At 36.6% G+C, this 21,908-nt stretch overlaps 1 protein-coding gene across 1 annotated transcript in view; it reads right to left on the bottom strand.

Moving 5' to 3' along the window:
• LOC120858921 (solute carrier organic anion transporter family member 1B3-like) overlaps positions 1-21,908 on the bottom strand; it is an 81,394-nt gene that overhangs the window by 25,218 nt on the left and 34,268 nt on the right. Inside the window, exons 3-8 of the mRNA XM_040235302.1 lie at positions 20,655-20,796; positions 9,903-10,035; positions 4,746-4,867; positions 3,507-3,653; positions 3,215-3,313; positions 11-256 (exon numbers count right to left, since the gene is read on the bottom strand). Of these exons, the coding sequence (XP_040091236.1) occupies positions 11-256; positions 3,215-3,313; positions 3,507-3,653; positions 4,746-4,867; positions 9,903-10,035; positions 20,655-20,796 (889 nt within the window). The remainder of the gene's footprint in view (positions 1-10; positions 257-3,214; positions 3,314-3,506; positions 3,654-4,745; positions 4,868-9,902; positions 10,036-20,654; positions 20,797-21,908) is intronic.

The following is a 21,908-nucleotide window of genomic DNA, read 5'->3' as shown; positions in this document are numbered from 1 at the left end:
AACTACTTACCAGTTATAGTGTCAGTAACATTTTGCCCAGTCTTGGTCAAACTAGCCATTTGACTCTTTTCTTCATTTTTCATAGGCAAAGATATTGAGGATGCTGAAGCTTTTTTTTCTTTATTTGGTTTATCCAAAGTTTTGGGCAAGAAAAAGAATGGTATAGAAGAAATAATGGATATTAGTCCAGCCGCAAGGAAACCAAGCCACCAAGCACCAACCCAACGAGAGTCCTTAGGAGTTATTCTGATAGTGCCTAGAATAAAGAATTAGAAAAAGCCAGTCAAAAATCATTTTGAAGTGCAAGAATTTCTGGGAAATATTGGTAATAATTGCTGTACTTCATAGATGGAGAAAGTAAATGATGTTTCATCCATTCTGAGACAATGTTTTCTTTTTTTTCACACATTTTCATTTTTGAAATAAGGGTAAGTCTAACGTTTAAAGACCTCTTACAATTGCTCTTGTCTAGGAATCAGTCACAACACTGTTGTCATTGATGGAGATTGGTGGCTTTTGTGTTGACATGACTGAACATCTGTCCTTATGGAACAATTAAAGCTTGCAAATTATTTAAGTGCCAACTTTGGAATTCCTTGGTGGCTCAGTGGAAAGAATCCAACTGCCAGCGCAGGAGACACAAGAGATGGCAGGTTCTATCCCTGGGTTGGGAAGATCCCCTGGAGTAGAAAATGGCAGCCCACTCCAGTATTCCTACCTAGAAAATGTCATGGACACAGGAACTTGCTGGGCTGAAGTTTATGGGATCACAGAGTTGGACATGACTGAGCATCACAACGATAGCAATATGGAAGGCATGAATCCTCACTGTCTGAAAACTGATATTGGCATCATCTTCTGAGGTCAAGAAATCACCAGCAATGAAACTTACAGCAGTCTGCAAGAAAGTCCCAGAGCTAATAGTAAGGTTTCCCCCTCACTAGAACCTGCATTTCCAACTCTTTGACAGCACAGAGGATGATAATGGTGAAGATATATACATACTGAAACTCCGAGTTCAAAATCTGAACTCAAAATTTTAGGGAAAATTTAACCATTTTATTTCAATAATATTTTCTCTTAAAGCCGTGTGAGTGACATGTATGTGCTATATTTGTGTGTGTGAGTCACTCAGCTGTGTCTGACTCTTTGTGATCCCATGGACTGTAGCCTGCCAGGCTGCTCTGTCCATGGAATTTTTCAGGCAACAATATCAGAGTGGGTTGCCTTCTCCAGGGGATCTTCCTGTCCCAAGGATCAAACCAAAGAGACCCAAGGGTCTCTTGCATAGCAGGCAGATTCTTTACCTTCTGAGCACCAGGGAGGTCCATGTGCTATATCTAAACAAGTATAAATGAACTGCTTCAGTGAGTATAAAATAAAAATTCTGATAAGGAAGTACCACACACACAAACACACCCTAGAAATTTGAAGCACAAGAATGGTGTTGTTACTCTTTGATCTATAAGAAAAACTCTTAAACATGAGAAAACATTGAATTGATATACAGAAGTAAATTATTCATTCTATTTATTGAAGTGGTTTTAAACTATGCATAGATCTGAGTTTAAAATTGATTTGCATGTTCATGTTATTTCATAATCAGCAACTCTGATAGACTTTAGAAATAACTGGTAAAATCAGAGACTCCATCTATATGCCAAGTACTTATTCATCATCTGTCAAAAATGTCACTTTGGTACCATTTTTTTTTTTGTGTGTGTGCTCTATCCCTGGTCTACACAAAAGAACTAGAGGTCATAACCTGTCTAGACACAGCCTTCTGAAGTGTTCTCCCTTGCTCACACACTATAATAAAAATTGGAAGATTCTACATGGAAGTCTGGATTTCTAGATTTTCTTAAAAACCAATCCGTAGATTTTGTCAATGCTGGATCCTGATTTCTGCATGAAAAGGATAGGTTGAGCCTGAGTAATAAATTCATTTTCAACCACCGCCAGTTCTTACAAGTTTAACCATCATACTTAACACTCTTTATTCACTTGTTATCTCGTTGGTTCCTTTGGCATTGGAGCTCGCCAATGTGTACTTCATATTGTGTTTACATCACACCCATGACTGACTAAGAGAAGATGTAATTAAGTCTTGAGATTCAGTGATAGAAATGGGATTACCATGTGTCTAAAACATTGTAAGTGGTAATTTCTGACTATAGAAAAGAGGCTACAAAACTATAATTCCAAAGATTTTAATAACCATTTATTTCTAGGTTCCTGGTGGTAAAAACAATGATGAACCTGGAAGTGAATGAATAGAAACATAAAATATGATTCACACATCCAAAATAGAAGACATAACATATTCCATCAGTTCCACATTTTAGTTTTATATTCAAATACTTGCACGATTGTGATTATCATTGAACTGCTGTGAAGTCTACTCTATGTAGCCCTGGTGCAAAACTGATTTGAAAATCTGATTTGCTTATTTCCAAATGTTAATTACTTATTATACGTCAATGCAGACACTATATTGTTATGTTCTAAAAGAGATGGCATATCAGTGTACAAATATTTGTGGCTCATTGTGATAAAGACTACAGTAAAGACCTGCTCTTGGTGATTAACAGGGGTGTTTAACTTTTGGTGCCAGTAGAAGATGGTGAAGTAAGGCTTCTCTGAAGAGGAGCCACATTTTAGAAGAGACTTTAAACTATGTAGACAGAGAGGGTTTTCTAAGAAATGCAGGTAAGTGACATCAGAGGGCCTACTGAGAGACCTGCAATTAATTTGCAATTATTTTGGATGAAGTCATCTTAGGTTTCTTAAATTTTCTTATTTTGTGCTTAGCTGTAAAAGCCTGATTTAGATAGCTATGTGTGTGCTTAATTGTGTCAGACTCTGTGGCCCCATGGACTGTAGGTCCCCAGGCTCCTCTGTCTATGGAGTTTTCCAGGCAAGAATACTGGAGTGGGTTGCCATTTCTTACTCCAAGGGATCTTCTTGACCCAAGGATTGAACCAGCATCTCTTGCATCTCCCACACTGGCAGGCAGATTCCTTACTACTAGCACCACTTGATGTTGACAGGAGATGTATTTTATTTTTATTATAGATATTAACACATTTCCTGTTTGTAACTTTTGATGATTAGTCTGCAAAAAGCCACTGAAATAAAGAATTCACTTATTTGGAAGAATGCTGTCATGTACTTCAAAAGCATTATCATGTTACCTTGTTCTGAGAGTACTTACTCAGATCCACGTATCCAATATCCACATACATTTTAGAAAACTGAGATACCAGTACAAAGCCAATGATTGGACCAATCATTGTTACTGCAAGCAAATTACCTAAAAACATTATAAAACATTTTTATCAAATGCCAATAATACATGGTTCTTATTAAATTTTTAATAGTAATACTACTTAATACATTTCTCCAAATAACTTTTCATTAAATAAAAGAATGAGTTGAGGAGCAGTGTTATTTCAAGTTACACCCAGGGAAAGTAACCATAAAATCTATTATTTTCTGTACATTACCTAAATACAAAGAAGAATGTCCTTCTTCAGCAAAATCATCGATGTAAGAAATCCCCAAGGGTCCAATAGGGGTTTCCCCAATTCCACGAAGCATATTACCCATGAGAACATATATCCACATATATGATCCAGAATCCTTTTCCCAACCTACATAGACAAGAGGATGCTTTATTTTAAACATTAATCTTAGCATTCCTATTAAAAACTCAACTAATGTAACTCTTTAATTATTCCATTTAAAGTGTTTTGTTCTTTTCTAAATATAAGAATGATTTATAGTCACATTACAGAATTTGACAATATAGAGAAACACAAAGAAAACAAGTAAAATGATCTGTAATCCCATCACACAGAGAGCCACTTCTGGTGTTTGCTTATATCTTTCACATTTTTAGTGAACACAAAAATATGCATAATATTCTTTATCTTCTTATAGCAGGATTTTAATGACTGCATCATAGTGTGCTGAATAAGTTCCATCATTTCTTTAATCAATCTCTTTCCTTGTTTGTTGTTTTTAGCTGCTGAGTCATGTCTGAGTCTTTTGCAACCCCATGGACTGTAGCCCACTAGGTTCTACTGTCATGGGATTTCCCAGGCAAGAGTAGTGGAGTGCCATGGCATCTCATGATTATAATGATAAATAAATCCTTCTGTATATTCCTGATTATTTCCTTTAAGATAAAGCAATAAAAGTACAATTGCTGATTTAAGCAGATATGCATATTTTTGTCCTTTACCATCTTAAAAATTAACCTCCAAAAGATTAATTTATACACTCTTTATAATACATAAAATGTGGCTTTCCCATCTACCTCATTTCTTTTTATTTTTAATCTTTTCCTATCTAATAGGTAGCAAAATCTTTACTACTATAATAAAAGCGATTTGTGTTTTAGTAGGTAAATAATCTTTAATTTGTGTAATAATTTGCATTTTTCATAAAGAGTAAAATTACATTTAAATATATTCATGCCACATCCTCTTCTTTTACATTAGCTGCATATTTTCTTTGCCAATTTCATATCAAAATATTTCTTTTCCCTTATTGCTTCTAGAAGCTCTTTTTTTATTAACAATGAATTTTGTCTTATATACATGAAAATGTTTTCCCTGTTGTTTTTTAATAAACTTTGCTAATAAACAATATAATAGTTTTTTATAGATGTAATATAATTATTAAATTTTAGAATATTTATTTGTGACAGTAATATTCAATAGTGTGAGTTCAATTCTTACCTTTTTCCACTACCTCCAATGATGTTCTATTGGGTAACAAATTTTGGTTAATCGAACAAGTTGGTAAATTTGATGTTGAATTCTCTGATGGATTAAAAGTGGTGTCTTTAGAATACCTGTAACTGTAAGAACATCATTATATTTACTGAATAGTTTTACTTTTCCCAGAAATGCAGAGGAATTGTCCCCTTTAACTGTACCATTCTCTTCTCCAAATTATCAGGATACTCTTTATCAGTTTCCCAGCCTATATGTTAGGAGAAGTGATAGGTAAAAGTAAAATAGAAGTGTTCACTAAGAAACATCATGCAATACTCCTCAGGCAAGGTGGATTATCACATTACTGTCGTCCTAAGAATTCTTATGTTCTGGTCAATGTATGAAATATCTTGGTTTCAAGTTAAAAAAAAATTGCCCCGTGCATTTATTCATCCCTTTGAATTATCTTCAAAGATGGTTACAATCTAAACTTTCAAATTTAATTTACAATCATACTGATTCACCTGCATTTTCCATCAATACTTTATGCCAGAAGCCGGCAAGGGAGACCCCACCCATGACAAGGTCATGCAGGACTTGAGGGAATCCCTGGGCCATCTGACCCATGACAAGGTCATGCGGAAGAGTCCTGATGAGCAAGGCCTCAGGACTCGATGGACCCCCTGGACCTGCTCAAGCATTTACCCCCAAACCAGAATCTGTCTGTCTTACTATTTTATGTGTTTCACCAGCTCTTCTGACATTAGCAGGGGGCTGTCCCTGACCAAAAGAGTTAACTTAGGGCTTTGGTTAATAAATCTCCTGGGCATGAAAGGAGTGTTTCAAACCCTCTGTTAGCATTTTAGCTTACATGGCAGATTTATCTAGACTCTTGCAACATTGTTGAGCCTATGCTTGCTGCCAAGTTCTCACATCCCTTATCCATTGTGTTCCTGGGAGTGCATATAGTTAAGATATAGAAATAATAAGCAGCAGCTTTAACATTAGCAACATTAGACTTTGAGTTAATAAGTTCTTCCTTTGCTTTAACCTGCTGAATCTTTGCTCCATAAAAATGTAACTCTGTACTTTAAGGGTGACACAGGCTAAGAATTTAAGAAGAAACACTTTAAGGGAAAATCATTGTTCTGGTTTTCTGGCTGACCAACCTTTATCAAAAGGAGGTCATGGAATATCAATAGGCCTCCGGAACAGAAGATGATGTACAGAGGATAAGACTCTTACAAGAAGGAACCTGATATTGATAAAAGTTATTACTGATGGAATGTTGAGTTGACTCTGCTTTTTTCACCTTGCTGTATGTATAACTCAGGGTATAAAAGCCCCAAGAATAATAAAGTAAATGGGCCTCACTCGAAGAAGCTTGGTCACCCCGTGTCTCTTTCTTTATCTCTTTATCTATCTTTCTTCATTCGCCGACGTCGTCCATCCTGAGGATATCCCTGGACTCTGCTGAGGCTGGACCCCGGCAAATTTACCTGAATTTCTTTCATGGAAACACACACACACACACACGTGGACACACACACATACAAACATGCATACGCAGAGTCATATGCCTGACTTCTCAAAACTTAGTTTAAAAAGTTCTAGTCTATTTCAATTTGATAAGGAAGAACTTAATTAGAACAACAGAGATGGACCTAGAATAGGTACAGATGTTGTTATTTAAAAATACATGAATGGATGTAAAGGTATTGTGCTTAGTAAAATAAGTCAGGCAGAGAAAGAAAAAGATTGTATGTTTTCACTTATATGTAGAACCTAAAAAAATAAAGAGAACATATATAACAAAACAGAAACAGACTCACAGATACAGAGAACAAATTAATGGTTACCAGTGGGAAGAGGATTGGGGGAAGAGAGAGTAAATAGGTTAAAGGGATTAGAGGTACAAGCAACTAGGTACAAAAGAAATAAGATACTAAGGTGTGATGTACAGCACAGGGAATATAGCCAGCATTTTATAACTATAAATGGAGTATAATCTATAAAAATAATAAGTCTCTATGTTATGTACCTGTTACTATTATAATTCATCCATTATACTTCAATAAACAATATAAATTAAAAATACTGAGGTACCCTGTGAGTTCCAAGGGCAATCTACTATATGCCAGGCATTATGTGCAACTCCCAATCACTAGAAATAAAACACACAACTTTTGTTATCAAAATATCTTACATCCTCTAAGATAAACGTATATGATGAAAGATACAAAAATATTAATATGTCAGGTCCTGAGTTTTTGTAAAGGAAAGAGAGATGATCAACTTTGCTTGGATATTGAGAAGGCTGTGGATTAGAGAAAACTTCACAGTGAGGATTCCATAAAAGATGAATTTTGAAGATAGAAAGGAGTTTAACAGGTAGACAAAGAAGGAAAAATACTCAAAGCTGTAGAAACACTATGAACAAAAGTATGACCTATTATGGCACATGTGGAAAACTAGACCTATAGTGCGGTCCTCAACCATGGGAAGCCATGTAAAATGAAACTGGGAAGACAGTCAAGCCAAATCAATGAGTTATCTGTATATGCAAATGAACCTAGATATTAATTTGTAGGCAAGAGGCTTTCAATACTTTGACTATACCAACAGTGAGAAATATATTTTGCATCACAATCACAATACATACATATCCACACACACACAAATTTATAAAACCAAAAAGAAAGTTACACAGAATAACTGTGTTTTCTTCTATTCTGTTCTATTCTATTCTATCCTATTATATTAAAAAAATTGTTGGTCTCAATAATCTGAATTGATTTATTGATCAACAAGTTTTTCAGGATCTGAATTTTGAAAAACACTGCTCTAGGATATTGGGAGTTTTAAGTAGGAGTAAAATAATAAGATTTATGTTTTTAAGATGAACATCATAGGACTTCCTTGCTGGTCTAGTGGTTAAGACTCCAAGCTCTTAATGCAGGGGGCCTGGGTTTGATCCTTGGTCAAGGAACTGGATTTCACATATTGCAACTAAAGATTCTGCATACTGCAATGAATATTAAAGACCTCATGTGCTGCAATAAGACCCACTGCAGCCAAATAAATAATTTTTTAAAATAAAAATTACAAAAAGTAAAATGAATATGTAGTATAGAATGTGAGTTACAATGAAGTTGGGATGGGATGAAGAAAGTCCAGGCCAGAGATGATGGGAAAGAAAAAAGGGACAACTTTGACATATAAGAGGTAGAAAAAGCAAGATTTGGTGACCACTGGTCATGTGTACTGAAACAAAGAATAAGTCTAAGAGGAGATCCTTGACTTCGGTTGGAATCTCTCTGTGGGTAAATGAATCACTGCTGAAAGAGTGAATGTGAAAAATCTGAGCTGGTTTTGGCACAGAGATAAATTCAGTTCTGAATATATGGGTCGAAAATGATTATAGGATGTTAGGCTGGAGATACCCATGAGGTGGTTGATTATATAAATCTTGAGTATAAGATAAACTCACTGTACAGTGATAGTTGCATTTAATGCATGTACTTGCCTGAAATCATGTAGAGTGTAAAGTGCAGAAGATTGGTAAGGGAACTTAGGCAAGATTGACCCAATGGCATCAGAAGCAGAAGGAAAGGGTGGGTATGATGGAGAAGCCAAAAGGAGGAAATAAATCAAGAGGGAGTAGGATGATGGAAATAAGAAGGAACATTAACAGGAAGAAGAAAGACCTTATGAAAATCAAATATAGTAATTAATTTAGTAACAAAAAAAGCAAGGCTGTTGGCATTGATAATGAGTAAGTAATTTATATCTTTAGCAGAAACTGCTCATTGGCTCTCAGTATCCATTATTCTCCCCTTTCAATGGTAACAGAATCTAGGATATTTAGCTGGGAAATGTATGCCTGAAATAAAGTCTATTTTTTCCCAAGAACTTTATACCTAGATGTGAACTGTAACAAAGTTCTGGCTAGCTTGAAGCCAGTAGAAATGTTATGCTTCGGAAGATCTCCCTTAAGCCTCAGCCTGTGTGAGTTCTGTTTCTTCTTCTGCCCTTCTTCTGTCCTGTTGTAAGGAACAACACCGCCACAACTTACACCATGAAGTCAAGGCCAGTCAAAGCCTAGGTTGGCTACATTAACTTTTCATGTAAAAAATAAGCTCCTATCTTATTTAAGCCATCACTATTTTTGGTTTTCTGTCATCAGTATCTGACCCTAATTAAAACTACACAGAGACTTAGGTGGAAGACTCAGATGGTAGTGGGAAAATCCATACTGCAGTGAGTTGAGTGGGGAAGTTGTGAGAAGCTTTTGGGGGGAAAGAGGTCTCTGCAGGAGGTCCCTTTGTCTCTTCATTTTAGCAAAACTACATTGTAACTAACTTAAATCAGACACCCCTTGTGCTACTCAATCTCTAGCCAAAGCACACCTTCCAAATGTTTTGATTATACAATATCTTACCTAACCTGTCTATTCCTTCCATAGATCACAGAAGTAAAAATGAAGAAGTAATCAATCAATCAATCGATTAAGTAATCATCTATTAAGTAATTAATAGGTGACCAGATCTCTTTCCTCCTTTCCCTTCAGTGAACAAACTGTGTGAACAATGTAGCGTCTAAAGAAAGATCACAAGAAGTTGACAAGCTTGCCCACTGTGGGGCATGGTAATGACTTTGACACTCTTTCTCAATGATTAACAGATCCCTCCTCTTTTCCCTTCAAAAACTTTTATGGCTAAACAGAATCATGGGAATTGATTTTGGGGGGATAGGAGTCCATCTTCTCCCCAGACTGTTGACATTCTGATTAAAAGCAAAGTTTCCTTTCTACCCACAATCGCCTCTCAGGTATTGATTTTTGAGTGGTGAGCAGCTGGATCTGGGGTCAGTATATAAAGTCTTATTAAATAGTATCAAAATCTTGTAGGCAAAGACATAAAATATATGGTACAGTAAAAAGTTACAAAAAGCTCATTTATTTTCTATGAAACTGCACCTGATTTATTGCTATTCCTATTTCAATATCAATGAGAGCCACAGTAGATAAAACAGAGTTAATTATTACATAGAAAATATAATCCATTTCTATACATGCTTAGTGGACATTCTTAAGGGGAATACTTATTTTAAAATAAAAAATAAAATTCTATGATTAATTTACAAGGGAATGATCATTGATAGCACAGAGCCACTTACTATCCCATGAAGAAATGTGGTAAAGCAGTCAAAATACTTCCAGTTCCCATAACAATGCAACCAATTCCAATTAGCTTCGGTCTGTGTAATTTGGCTCCAAAGTAACTCACAAATACAATCACAAGCAAATTTCCTACAAAGAGAACAAAATTATTTTTATATGATTCATTATAGCAAACAGTAACTTAGTCCACATTTGTGTCCAAGAGAATAGAAAGCCCAGAATGGATACAAATAAAGCATAAGACATAGTATGTGCATGCTAAGTTGCTTTGGTCGTGTTGGTATGTTTGCGATCTTATGAACTGTAGCCCACCAGGCTCCTGTCTCAATGGGATTCTCCAGGCAAGAATATTGGAGTGGGTTGCCATGCCCTCTTTCAGGGATCAAACCTGCATTTCTTAGGTCTCCTACATTGCCAGATGAATTCTTTACTACTAGCACCACCTGGGAAGCCCATAAGATGTGGTGAAAGTGAAAGTGAAGTCACTCAGTTGGGTCTGACTCTTTGTGACCCTGTGGACTGTAGCCTAGCAAGCTCCTCTGTCCATGGGATTCTCCAGGCAAGAATACTGGAGTGGGTTGCCATTTCCTTCTCCAGGGGATCTTCCCGACCCAGGGACTGAACCCAGGTTTCCCACACTGGAGGCAGACGGTTTAACCTCTGAGCCACCACGGAAGCCCAGATGTGGTAATCTAATTAGGATAAAACTCATTTACCTTAGGCCGCTTACTATACAGTTGTATGGTATTAATAATAAATAGACTTGACTTTAGATAATAGTGAAAAGACTTGAATTACTTGGTGATATCAGTGAAGCAAAATTTTATGAAGAATTTGGAGTTGAGTCGGTTGTATTGGATTGGAGAAAAATGGACAAACTTACTTGATTAAAGATATTTACTCAATGCATTTTTCATTCACTTTTAGCATTCTTTAAATTCCTATTAAGTACCTTCCGTGGTCCTAGAAGCCAGAAGTATAAGAAAAGAATAAACACTGTATGGTATCTGCTCTAAAAGAATGTACATACCACTGACAAGAGTAGATAAATGAACAAAGGGTTCAATCCCTGGTTGAGGAATTGGGATCTCACATGGATCATGGCATGGCCAAAGAAAAAGAGCATACTTGTAAAAAATGTATGTAATTTATACAACAGACATAAATTTTGAGTCCTTTCAAATCATTAAAAAGTGGGGAAAAAAGGAAAATGGGCAAAGGCGTTCAGCAAGCAGTTTATAAAATAAGAGAAATAATTCAATTTTTCAATAATTCAATTGCTCAGTAATTATATAAAATCTCACAAGTATTGGAGAAATACAAATCAAAATGAAGACAACAAAGCAATATACTCAATGTTCTTAAAAAAAACACACACACAATTTTAACCCTCAGTTCTATATCTTGTTAAAGAGTCTGCCCATTTTCCTTTTCCCCCACATTTTAATGGTTTGAAGGGACTCAAAGTTTATGTCTGTTTTATAGATTACATATATATATATATATATATATATACACACACATATTTACAAGTATGCTCTTTTCCTTTGGCCATGCCATACTCTGTCAGGGGACGTTCAACTTTAAGGGATTCAATATGTTGTTTTCTTCCTTTGTGTGCTGTTTCTCAAGGACTCTCTGTCCCTTATCAGTTCCTGGATAACAGGAACGAGCAGAGTTGCATGCAGTTCTCAGGACTGAGATCATGGGAAAGAGCACCTGCTTGGATTCCCTTCAGTGACTCCCTTCAGTGACCTTTTAGGACTATCCATTTTGTTGCAACTGGTGGAATTTCATTCTTTTTAATGGCTAAGTAATTATTTTATTGAAGATATATAGACATGCGTTTCTGGGAATAAAGTACCCTTGTTTCACTAGAGACTTGTGTCCCCTGCGTCCTTCTTCTAGTCGACTCCAGTCCCCAGGTCCTGGTCTACAAAGACTGTGACAATTGGTTCCTGAACAGGGACCTGGTGAATGCCCTTGGCAAGTGGACGGAATGACTGTTAGGACCTACAGAGGTTGGTAATTGAGGGGGTTATGGGACAAATGGCTGGAAAGCCCGACCACTTTTCTACTTTACTTCAACATTTATTTAAGGTTCAAGGACTTTTGGTTTCACGTCAACAGATAGAGGCTTGTCTCCAAACAGTAGTTGTATATAATCCCTGGTTCCTGATGAAGACAGTTTCGATTTAAAAATTTGGAATTGGGTTAAAAAAAAAAAAGTTGAATGAGCCATAAGACTGGGAGAAAATATTCCAATAGATTTCTGGCCCTTGTTGGCCCTCATTAAAAGTCACGATCTTGCCATTTCAAGACAATTCTTGCCCCCCTGATATTCATCAACAAGCAGAATGCTCATTATATGAATATAAATTAGATGATGAGACGACAAAAGGCCCAATTAGAACAACATAAAATGTTTCAGAACTTTCCCACCATCCCTGCTCCGACCGTCCCAAGCGCTCCTCCTCTTGTAACAGGCATGAAACAGAAGGTCCCCTCAATTCGAGGACAAGATGAATCTGATGATGATTCTTCTGATGCTCTCTTTGACACTAAAGTCAACAATACTTTTTTTGATGACAATGATAAGCCCCTAACACACAATCATATTTATGAAAACAGACGATCCACTTATTCTCCTTCACGACAAAGACTTTCTGATTTACCGGCTTTGCAATCTCGAGTCTATGAGGCTGATGATCTTTTTGCCTTTCCTGTGTTAAAAAATGTTAATGCTCAAAGACAACTAATACCTCAATATGAAGACATTGATTTTTCTCACATGCAACAAATGAAAAAGGCTGTAACTATATATGGCCCTCATTTGCTTTTTACTAAAAAACTTCTAAATGCTATGACATCTTCTATTAAAATTTTTATTCCTTATGATTGACAAATTTTGATAAAAGCTTTTCTTAAACCAAAAAAATATCTTCAATAGATAATGTGGTTTCATGATGTGGCCTGAGATTGTGTCAATTCTAATGCTTGAGCTGGCACTCCCCCAAACCAAGTTACTTTAAAAATGTTAACCAGTATGGGACAATTTGATTCAGTGGAAGCTCAGATACTATGCCCTCCTTTGTTACAGGAACAATCAAAAGAAGTTTCCCTTAAAGCTTGAGATCAAATTGCTCCTCAAAGAGAACCTAAAGATAGCTACAGAAAGATATTACAAGGGCCTAAGGAAGCCTATGCTGATTTTTTAGCTAGACTGAGAGTTGCTATCTCCCAGAGTTGTCAAAGAGGAAGCCAAAGTGCAAATAGAAAAGCTGCTTACATATGAAAATGCAAATCAGAAATGTCAGAGAGCCATCGCTCCAATTCATGAGACCAGAAATGTTATCGATTATTTAAAGGCTTATTGCAACTTAGGATCAAAAACTCAAAAATGGCAAATGTTAGCTGAAACAATGACTGCTACCTTTAAAAAGAAAAATGAAAGGTGCTTTGCTTGTGGGGATAAGAGCCATTTTAAAAAAGGATTGCCCTAAAAAACACACACACACACACAGAATTAAAACTATTAAAAAAACCTCCAGGAGTCTGCTCTCATTGTCGTAAGGAGGTACATTGGGCTAAAAAATGTTGATCTTAATACGATATTGAAAAAAAAAATCCCATTTCAAAAAACTCAAAGATGGGGACTCCCCGGGTCCCCATCAACAAAAACCAGGGACAAACTCCATCTTTTCCCTCAAACCCTCAACAACAGACAGTGCTACCATCGATATACCAGGCCTAAACAATTTTCTTCTTTTTCTTCAAGCGGTCCTTTCTAGAATACCTACCAGACTTTATGGACACCAACCCCCACAAACCTTCAGCCTTATATGTGCCAATCTAGTCTGACTTCTAAAGAAATTACTGTTCACCCTTAAATAATTGATTTAGATTATAAGGAAAAAAAATCAAAGTATGATGTCATCTCAGATACTGTGACAATTCAAAAAGGGGGACAAAATTGCCCAATTACTTCTTTTACCTTACATTTCTATTAACTCCTCTAACGATATATGGACAGATGGATTTGGTAATACAGATCAAAAGCAATCCTTATAGACATCAATAGTATCTAAATATGCATGACCAAATATAAATATCAAAATTAATGACAAAATGTTTTCTGGTCTTCTTGATACTGGATCCAATATTACCATTATTTCCAAACATTTATGGCCCAAATCTTGGCCTATACAGAGAATTTCTTGCCAAATTGCAGGAGTTTCTCAAACCAAAGTACAAGAGGTTTATCAAAGTGTCCAAATATACCCATGTGAGGGACCAGAAGGCCAGCCTACATTACAACATTATGTGATAGATGCACCCCTTAATTTAATAGAAAGAGGTTTACTTATACAATGACAAACTCAAATATATATTCCACATTTTCTCTATGGGCCACTGCTCATTTAACAAACAATACAATTATTAAAATAACTTAGAAAAATGATGAACCTATTTAGACAGAGCAATGGCCCCTTACAAAAGAGAAATTAGAGGCTACTAAGAAACTTATAAATACACAAGTGAAATCAAAACATATTGAGAAATCTTGTTCCCCTTGGAATTCTCCCACCATGTGTCAATATTATGTAACCAAAGCCCTTAAACCTATGAGAAAACAATTTCCTAACTGTCTTGTTATTCATTATATAGATGATATATTGTTTTCAGCTCCATCTGTTTTCGAAACTCAACAGATGTTTGACATAACTCAACAATGCTTAAAAACTTCTGGATTAATATTGCCCCTAAAAAGATTCAAACATCTACACCTTACTATTACTTAAGATTTGTTGTTAATAGACAATGTATTACTCTCCAACTAACACAGATTCATATTAATAAATTATCAGTGAATGATTTTCAAAGACTTTTAGGTGATATAAATTGGATTAGACCCTCTTTAGACATTGCAAATTATCAACTGACTAATTTATTTAACACTTTAAAAAGAGATCCCAATTTAAATAGCCCTCATTCACTTTCACAAGAGATACAAGAAGAAATCTATTTAATATAAAATAAATTGCAAAAGCAATTTCTTACTTGTATTAGACTTGATTTACCTCTGGAGTTATTCATACTCTCCTCTCTCCATTCTCCCACAGGACTTCTTACCCAACAAAAATACCCAATAGAATGGATTTATACCCATTTTAGAGGGACAAGGTCACTTATACCCTATCTTGATTTGATCACTCTAATCATTATCAATTAAAAAAATAGAGCTAGGACTCTAATTGGCTCCAATCCTCATAAAATTGTAGTACCTATTAATAAATCTGAATTGGAGAACACATTACAAACTTCTACCAATTTCCAAGTAGCCTTTCTGAAATATTTTGGAAAATTTTCATTTCATTATCCTTCTAACAAACTTTAAAATTTCTTCAAAAATACTGAATTTATTATCTCTCACATTGTCACATCACAATCTATACCTCAAACTGATGTTTTCTATATAGATGGGACTAAAAACACCAAAACCTCATTCTGGTCTCTCAAAAAATATAAAGTCTTTTATACTAAATTTCACTGTGCTCAACAAAATGAATTATATGCTCTTATTCAGGTTGTTCACCTACATTCTTATCCTAATAATATAGTTTCTGACTCCTTATATTGTTTTTGTATTAAAAAATATACAAACTTCTACCATAAATTCTAATCAATCTATTATCCAACAACTTTTTCTTAATCTACAATCTATTGTTAAAAACTGCACTTCCCCCATTTATATTACCCATATTCGAACACATTCTTGTCTTCCTGGCCCTATGGCTCATGACAATAAATAAGCTGATAAGCTTGTCTCTTTTGCTACTCCTGAAGAGCAACATGCTCTATTACACAATAATGCTGGCTCATTACATCAAATTTGGACAATTCCATACTGATATGCTAAAAAATCATTAACAATTGCTCTACTTGTAGGCCCCTACATCTTTGACCCATTGCACAAGATATCAATCCTTGAGGATTACAACCCAATAAATTATGACAAATGGATGTAACTCATTGCCCTGAACTTTCTCCTTCTTCCTTCTTACATGTCTCACTCGATACAAATTCTTCTCTTATATGGGCCACACTTCTCTGAGGTGAAACTACATGACATGTTATAACCCACCTGTTAGCTTGGTTTACAGTGATAAGAACACCTAGTTCTATAAAAACAGACAATGGCTCTGCCTATATTTCTAGACAATTCAAACAATTTTTACATTCATTCTCTATTAAACATATTACAGACATTCCTTATAATTCACAAACACAGGACATAATTAAATGAGCACATCATACACTGAAACTACAGATAAAAAAATTTAAAAAGGGGGAATACACAGGAACACTTCTATCTTCCTTATCCAGAGCAGACTTTACTAGATTCCAAGGCAATATATTCTTTAATCCTATAATTATTTTTAATACAGCTTTATTTGTTTTAAATTTTTTAAACTTACTGTAAGGAGATATTTTGACAAAAGCAGAAAAACATTTTGAGGCATTGAAGGATACCTCCTTTCCTCTGCCCATTTGATATCAAGACAGATTGACTAAACAATGGAAATCTGGAAAATTAATATCACAGGGGAAAGGGTATGCTTGTATTTCTCCAGATGTAGCCAACGAAATCAGTTGGCTCCCTCTTTGGAAGATCTGCCCTAGGGGAGCCACCAGTGTTCAAGATAGAGAAGAAATGGCAAAACCTCCAGGAGGAGGAGATTCCAGTACAAGCCATGGTGGCTTTAAAAGTTTTCCAAGAAACGCCACACTCAACATCATCAAACTTACGATCTCCCTACTTGGGGACAGATAAAAACCCTTACTAATCAAGATGAAAATCTGGTTTCTGAACAGGGAATGCCTTGGAATCCTGAAAATATTTTTGTTGCTATGCTTGCTTTGCTTGCTTTTGCTTCCCCTGCTCAGGCTGACTTGATTAATCACACTTACTGGGCTTATATACCTAACCCCCCTTTATTACAGGTTGTAAAATGGACAGATATAGGACCGATCTTATCCACTAATGACTCAGTACATATGCCTCCTCCTTGGAGCTTGGAGGGGCCCTCTCATCCTGAGGAAGAAGGAAGACTAATTAACATTTCTCTAGGCTATGAAATCCTTCCTTTATGCATGGGCCCAGCAGAATTATGTATTAATGTTAATTGACAAATGTGGCCTTTCCTCCTGCCTCCAAAAAAGAACTTTCACACATTTCTTGGACTGTTCACTGTCCTGTCTTTTTATGGGAACTATGTCAATACTACCAAAACTCTAGGAAAAGGACAAAAATTGGAATGTAAGGGGTTTACTTACAAGGACTTTAAATATACTCCTGTTTATTGGGATAGATGTCAAGCTAAATCAGGGAAATTAGTGTTTGTGGCCAATTACACCATTGTTGATTGGGGACCCCATGGTATGTGGCTATTTAACTGTTCAGATGATATTAATAGTACTATGTGTGATTATGTTACTCAAGTAACATGGAAGATTACCAACAGTTCAATGGAACACTTTCACGACAAAGGACTCTTTGGCTGGCTTGACGGCGGAATGGCACCTCCTTGTCCTCAAATCATCCTCAATAAACGGATTGGGCTTGAACAATGGGACATCTGGAAACTGGCTGCAAGTACTGAAAAACTTGGAACTTGGACTGAATATTTCACAGGGACCAATCATAGTCATAGGAACTAGTCCTTCCATTATAAACATTCATATTTTATACAAGCTTGTGTTCCCTTTCCTTTTGTTATAGCCATAGGAAACTTACAATTTAATAAGACTTTACCTTCTGTGACTTGTATAGATTGCAAATTGTATACTTGTCTTAATTCCTCTATTTTTCTAAAAAATGAATCCCTTTTGATTCTTCAATTTCGACGTAGTCTGTGGTTGCCAGTAGATCTCCAACGACCCTGGAAAGAGGGTCCCATGGCAGGACTTGCCTCCCGGTTACTCACTAAATTACGCTGATGATCTAAGCAATTCATTGGATGGTTAATTCTTGGCATTTTGGAGTTAATAGCCATTTGCACCACTGCTACTGTTGCAGATATTGCTTTACAAACTTCAATTCAAACACAAAACTTTATTCAAAATTGGAATAAAGATGCTCACACTATACGGGTCACTCAGGTTCAGATAGATAGAAAAGTCCAAGATAAATTTCAGGAATTAAAAACAGCCATCCACTGGGTTGGAGATCAATTAATAGATTTACAAAAACAAGCATTATTAAACTGTGATTGTAATTCTACTCAATTTTGTATCACTCCTGTTCGGTTCAACCATAGTGCTTACAATTGGGAACAAATCAAATTTCATTTACAAGATATACATAATAATGCTTCCTTAAATGTACAATTATTGCAAAAGGAAATCTTTGAAACCTTCTCTAAGAGTCTACCCTCTTCCAACAATTTGAAAACCTTAGCTGAACAGCTAGCTGATCAATTATCTGGGCTAGACCCTCAAAGATGGTTTCAAAACATTACAGATAGTATTGGATCTGAAACTATAACACTGATAATTATCCTGGTGATTATGTTTGTAGTAAACTGATGCCTTTCGACTAAAATTGTTCCAGCCAAACAAACTCAATTGGTCAGGGCCTTTTCCACAAAAGTATCTACATTCACCCCCAATTATGAAAAAATAAAAAAGGGGGAATTGTTAGGGGGCATTCAACTTTAAGGGATCCAATATTTTGTTTCTTCCTTTGTGTGCCGTTTCTCAAGGACTCTCTGTTCCTCATCAGTTCCTGGCTAACAGGAACAAGCAGAGCTGCATGCAGTTCTCAGGACTGAGATCATGGGAAAGAGCACCTGCTTGGATTCCCTTCAGTGACTCCCTTCAGTGACCTTTTAGGTCCATTTTGTCGCAACTGGTGGAATTTCATTCTTTTTAATGGCTGAGTAATCATTTTATTGCAGATATATAAGTATGCGTTTCTGGGAATAAAGTACCCTTGTTTCACTAGAGACTTGTGTCCCCTGCGTCCTTCTTCTCGTCGACTCCAGTCACCAGGTCCTGTTCTACAAAGACCGTGACAATGCTCCATGTGGGATTCCAATTCCTCAACCAGGGATTGAATCCTGTGTTCTTTTATCTCTTTTGTCAGTGGTATGTATGTTCTTTTAGAGCAGACACCATACAGTATTTATTCTTTTCTTATACTTCTGGCTTCTAGGATCATGAAAGGTACTTAATAGGAATTTAAAGAATGCTACTTCATGGGAAATAGATGGAGAAACAGTGCAAATAGTGTCAGACTTTATTTTTTTGGGCTCCAAAATCACTGCAGATGGTGATTGCAGCCATGAAATTAAAAGACGCTTACTCCTTGGAAGGAAAGTTATGACCAACCTAGATAGCATCTTAAAAAGCAGAGATATTACTTTTCCAGCAAAGGTCCATCTAGTCAAGGCTACAGTTTTTCCAGTAGTCATGTATGGATGTGAGAATTGGACTGTGAAGAAAGCTGAGTGCCAAAGAATTGATGTTTTTGAACTGTGGTGTTGGAGAAGACTCTTGAGAGTCCCTTGGACTGCAAGGAGATCCAACCAGTCCTTCCTAAAGGAGATCACTCCTGGGTGTTCATTGGAAGGAAAGATGCTAAAGCTGAAACTCCAATACTTTGGCCACCTCATGCGGAGAGTTGACTCATTGGAAAAGACTCTGATGCTGGGAGAGATTGGGGGCAGGAGGAGAAGCGGACGACAGAGGATGAGATGGCTGGATGGCATCACCGACTCGATGGACATAAGTTTGAGTGAACTCTTGGAGTTGGTGATGGACAGGGAGGCCTGGAGTGCTGTGATTCATGGGGTCGCAAAGAGTTGGACACAACTGAGGGACTGAACTGAACTGAACTGAAAGGTGAATAAAAAATGCATTGAGTAAATATCTTTCCTCAAGTGTTTTTGCCCTACAGCTATTTCCTATAGCTGTAGGAAAAACAGCTAAAGATGTCAACATTCACAGATAGTACGTTGTGTCCTAGGAATGCATTTAAACAGCTTTGAAACTACAGGGGGATGTGTGTTTGTGAACCTGGAATTGGGGTATGATGGCTCAGATAGTAAAGAATCTGCCTGAAATGCAAGACACCTGGGTTTAATCCCTGGGTTGCAAAGATCCCCCTGGAGAAGGGAATGACTACCGACTCCAGTAATCTTGGAGAATTCCAGGGACAGAGGCCCCTAGTGGGCTACAGTCCATGGAATCACAAAGAGTCAGACACAACTAACACTTTTTTCAAACAGTAGAACCTAACAAACATTGTTTCAAAACTGTTCCTCCCTCCCTAAATCATCAGAATCATAGTCCTCTCTCCAACCTTTTTTTGCACTACTGCATCTTGAGACAAGGAAGGTTAAAACCCTGCAAAATATTAGTTCGCAGACAGTGAGCGTGTGTAAATCAGAGCTGTTTAACCTCTATGCTTTTGACATTTGGGACTAGGTAATTCTTTGTTTTGGAGCTGCCTTGGGCATTGTGGGATGTTTCAAGGCATCTCTGGCCTCCACCACTAGATGCCAGTACCATTCCCTAACCCTTGGTGATGACAACCAAAATGTCTCCAGATACTACCAAATTGCCCTGGCAGGGGAGTGGAGATCCTTACCTCTGGTTAAGGATCAGTGGTGGAGAGCACATACGAACAGTTTTCACTCCTGCAATTCTGATTACTAAATAATCAAAATGCATATAAAACTTACCAATTTCAAAGCTTCCATCAATTAAGCCAACAGTAGAAGATGATATGTCAAATCTCCTTTCTATTTGAGTGATGGAACTTTTCATAATGATTGCACCCAGTGCCTTAGAAATAAAGCTGAGTGACAGGGCTGCCAAAAACATCTAAGGAAAAGCAGGAAAGGGAAAAATGATTAATCATAAGATCCCATAGTGCTTACATCTATGTACAGAATTTGAAAAGCTTTCTTCTTTACTTAGTATTGTATGTGTGTGCATATGTGTGTTAAAAGAATACTCTCTTCTATTTCAATTGGTACTTCTTAGTCCTTTTAACATTAACATAACTATATCCATAAAGCATCATTTTCTAACTTGATTACAGATTATTAGAGTAGGCTTATTAGATTATTAGATTATCTGATTATTAGAGTAGGACAAAGTTGAATTTTTCTTTAAGTTAATGTCATTAGTTGATTTCTCAGTTCAGTTCAGTCGCTCAGTCGTGTCCGACATTTTGCGACCCCATGAACCGCAGCACGCCAGGCCTCCCTGTCCATCATCAACTGCTGGAGTCTACCCAAAGCCATGTCCATTGAGATGGTGATGCCATCCAACCATCTCCTCCCCTGTCATCCCCTTCTCCTCTTGCCCTCAATCTTTCCCTGAATCAGGATCTTTTCAAGTGAGTCAGCTCTTCACATCAGGTGGCCAAAGTATTAGAGTTTCAGCTTGCACATCAGTCCTTTCAATGAATATTCAGGACTGATTTCATTTATGATAGACTGTTTGGATCACCTTGCAGTCCAAGGGACTTTCAATAGTCTTCTCCAACACCACAGTTCAAAAGCATCAATTCTTTGGCACTCAGCTTTCTTTATAGTCCAACTCTCACATCCATACATGACTACTGGAAAAACCATAGCCTTGACTAGATGGACCTTTGTTGACAAAGTAATGTCTCTGCTTTTGAATATGCTATCTAGGTTGCTCATAACTTTCCTTCCAAGGAGTAAGCATCTTTTAATTTCATGGCTGCAATCACCATCTGCAGTGATTTTGGAGTCCCTCAAAATAAAGTCACCCACTGTTTCCCCATCTATTTGCCATTAAGTGATGGGATTAGATGCCATGATCTTAGTTTTCTGAATGTTGAACTTTAAGCCAACTTTTCTACTCTCTTCTTTCACTTTCATCAAGAGGCTCTTTAGGTTTTCTTCACTTTCTGCCATAAGGGTGGTGTCATCTGCATATCTGAGGTTATTGATATTTCTCCA

This window comes from Oryx dammah, unplaced genomic scaffold, assembly GCF_014754425.2.
Source record: "Oryx dammah isolate SB20612 unplaced genomic scaffold, SCBI_Odam_1.1 HiC_scaffold_29, whole genome shotgun sequence".
Lineage (NCBI taxonomy): Eukaryota > Metazoa > Chordata > Mammalia > Artiodactyla > Bovidae > Oryx > Oryx dammah.
This window is presented reverse-complemented; position numbering and strand designations above follow the sequence as displayed.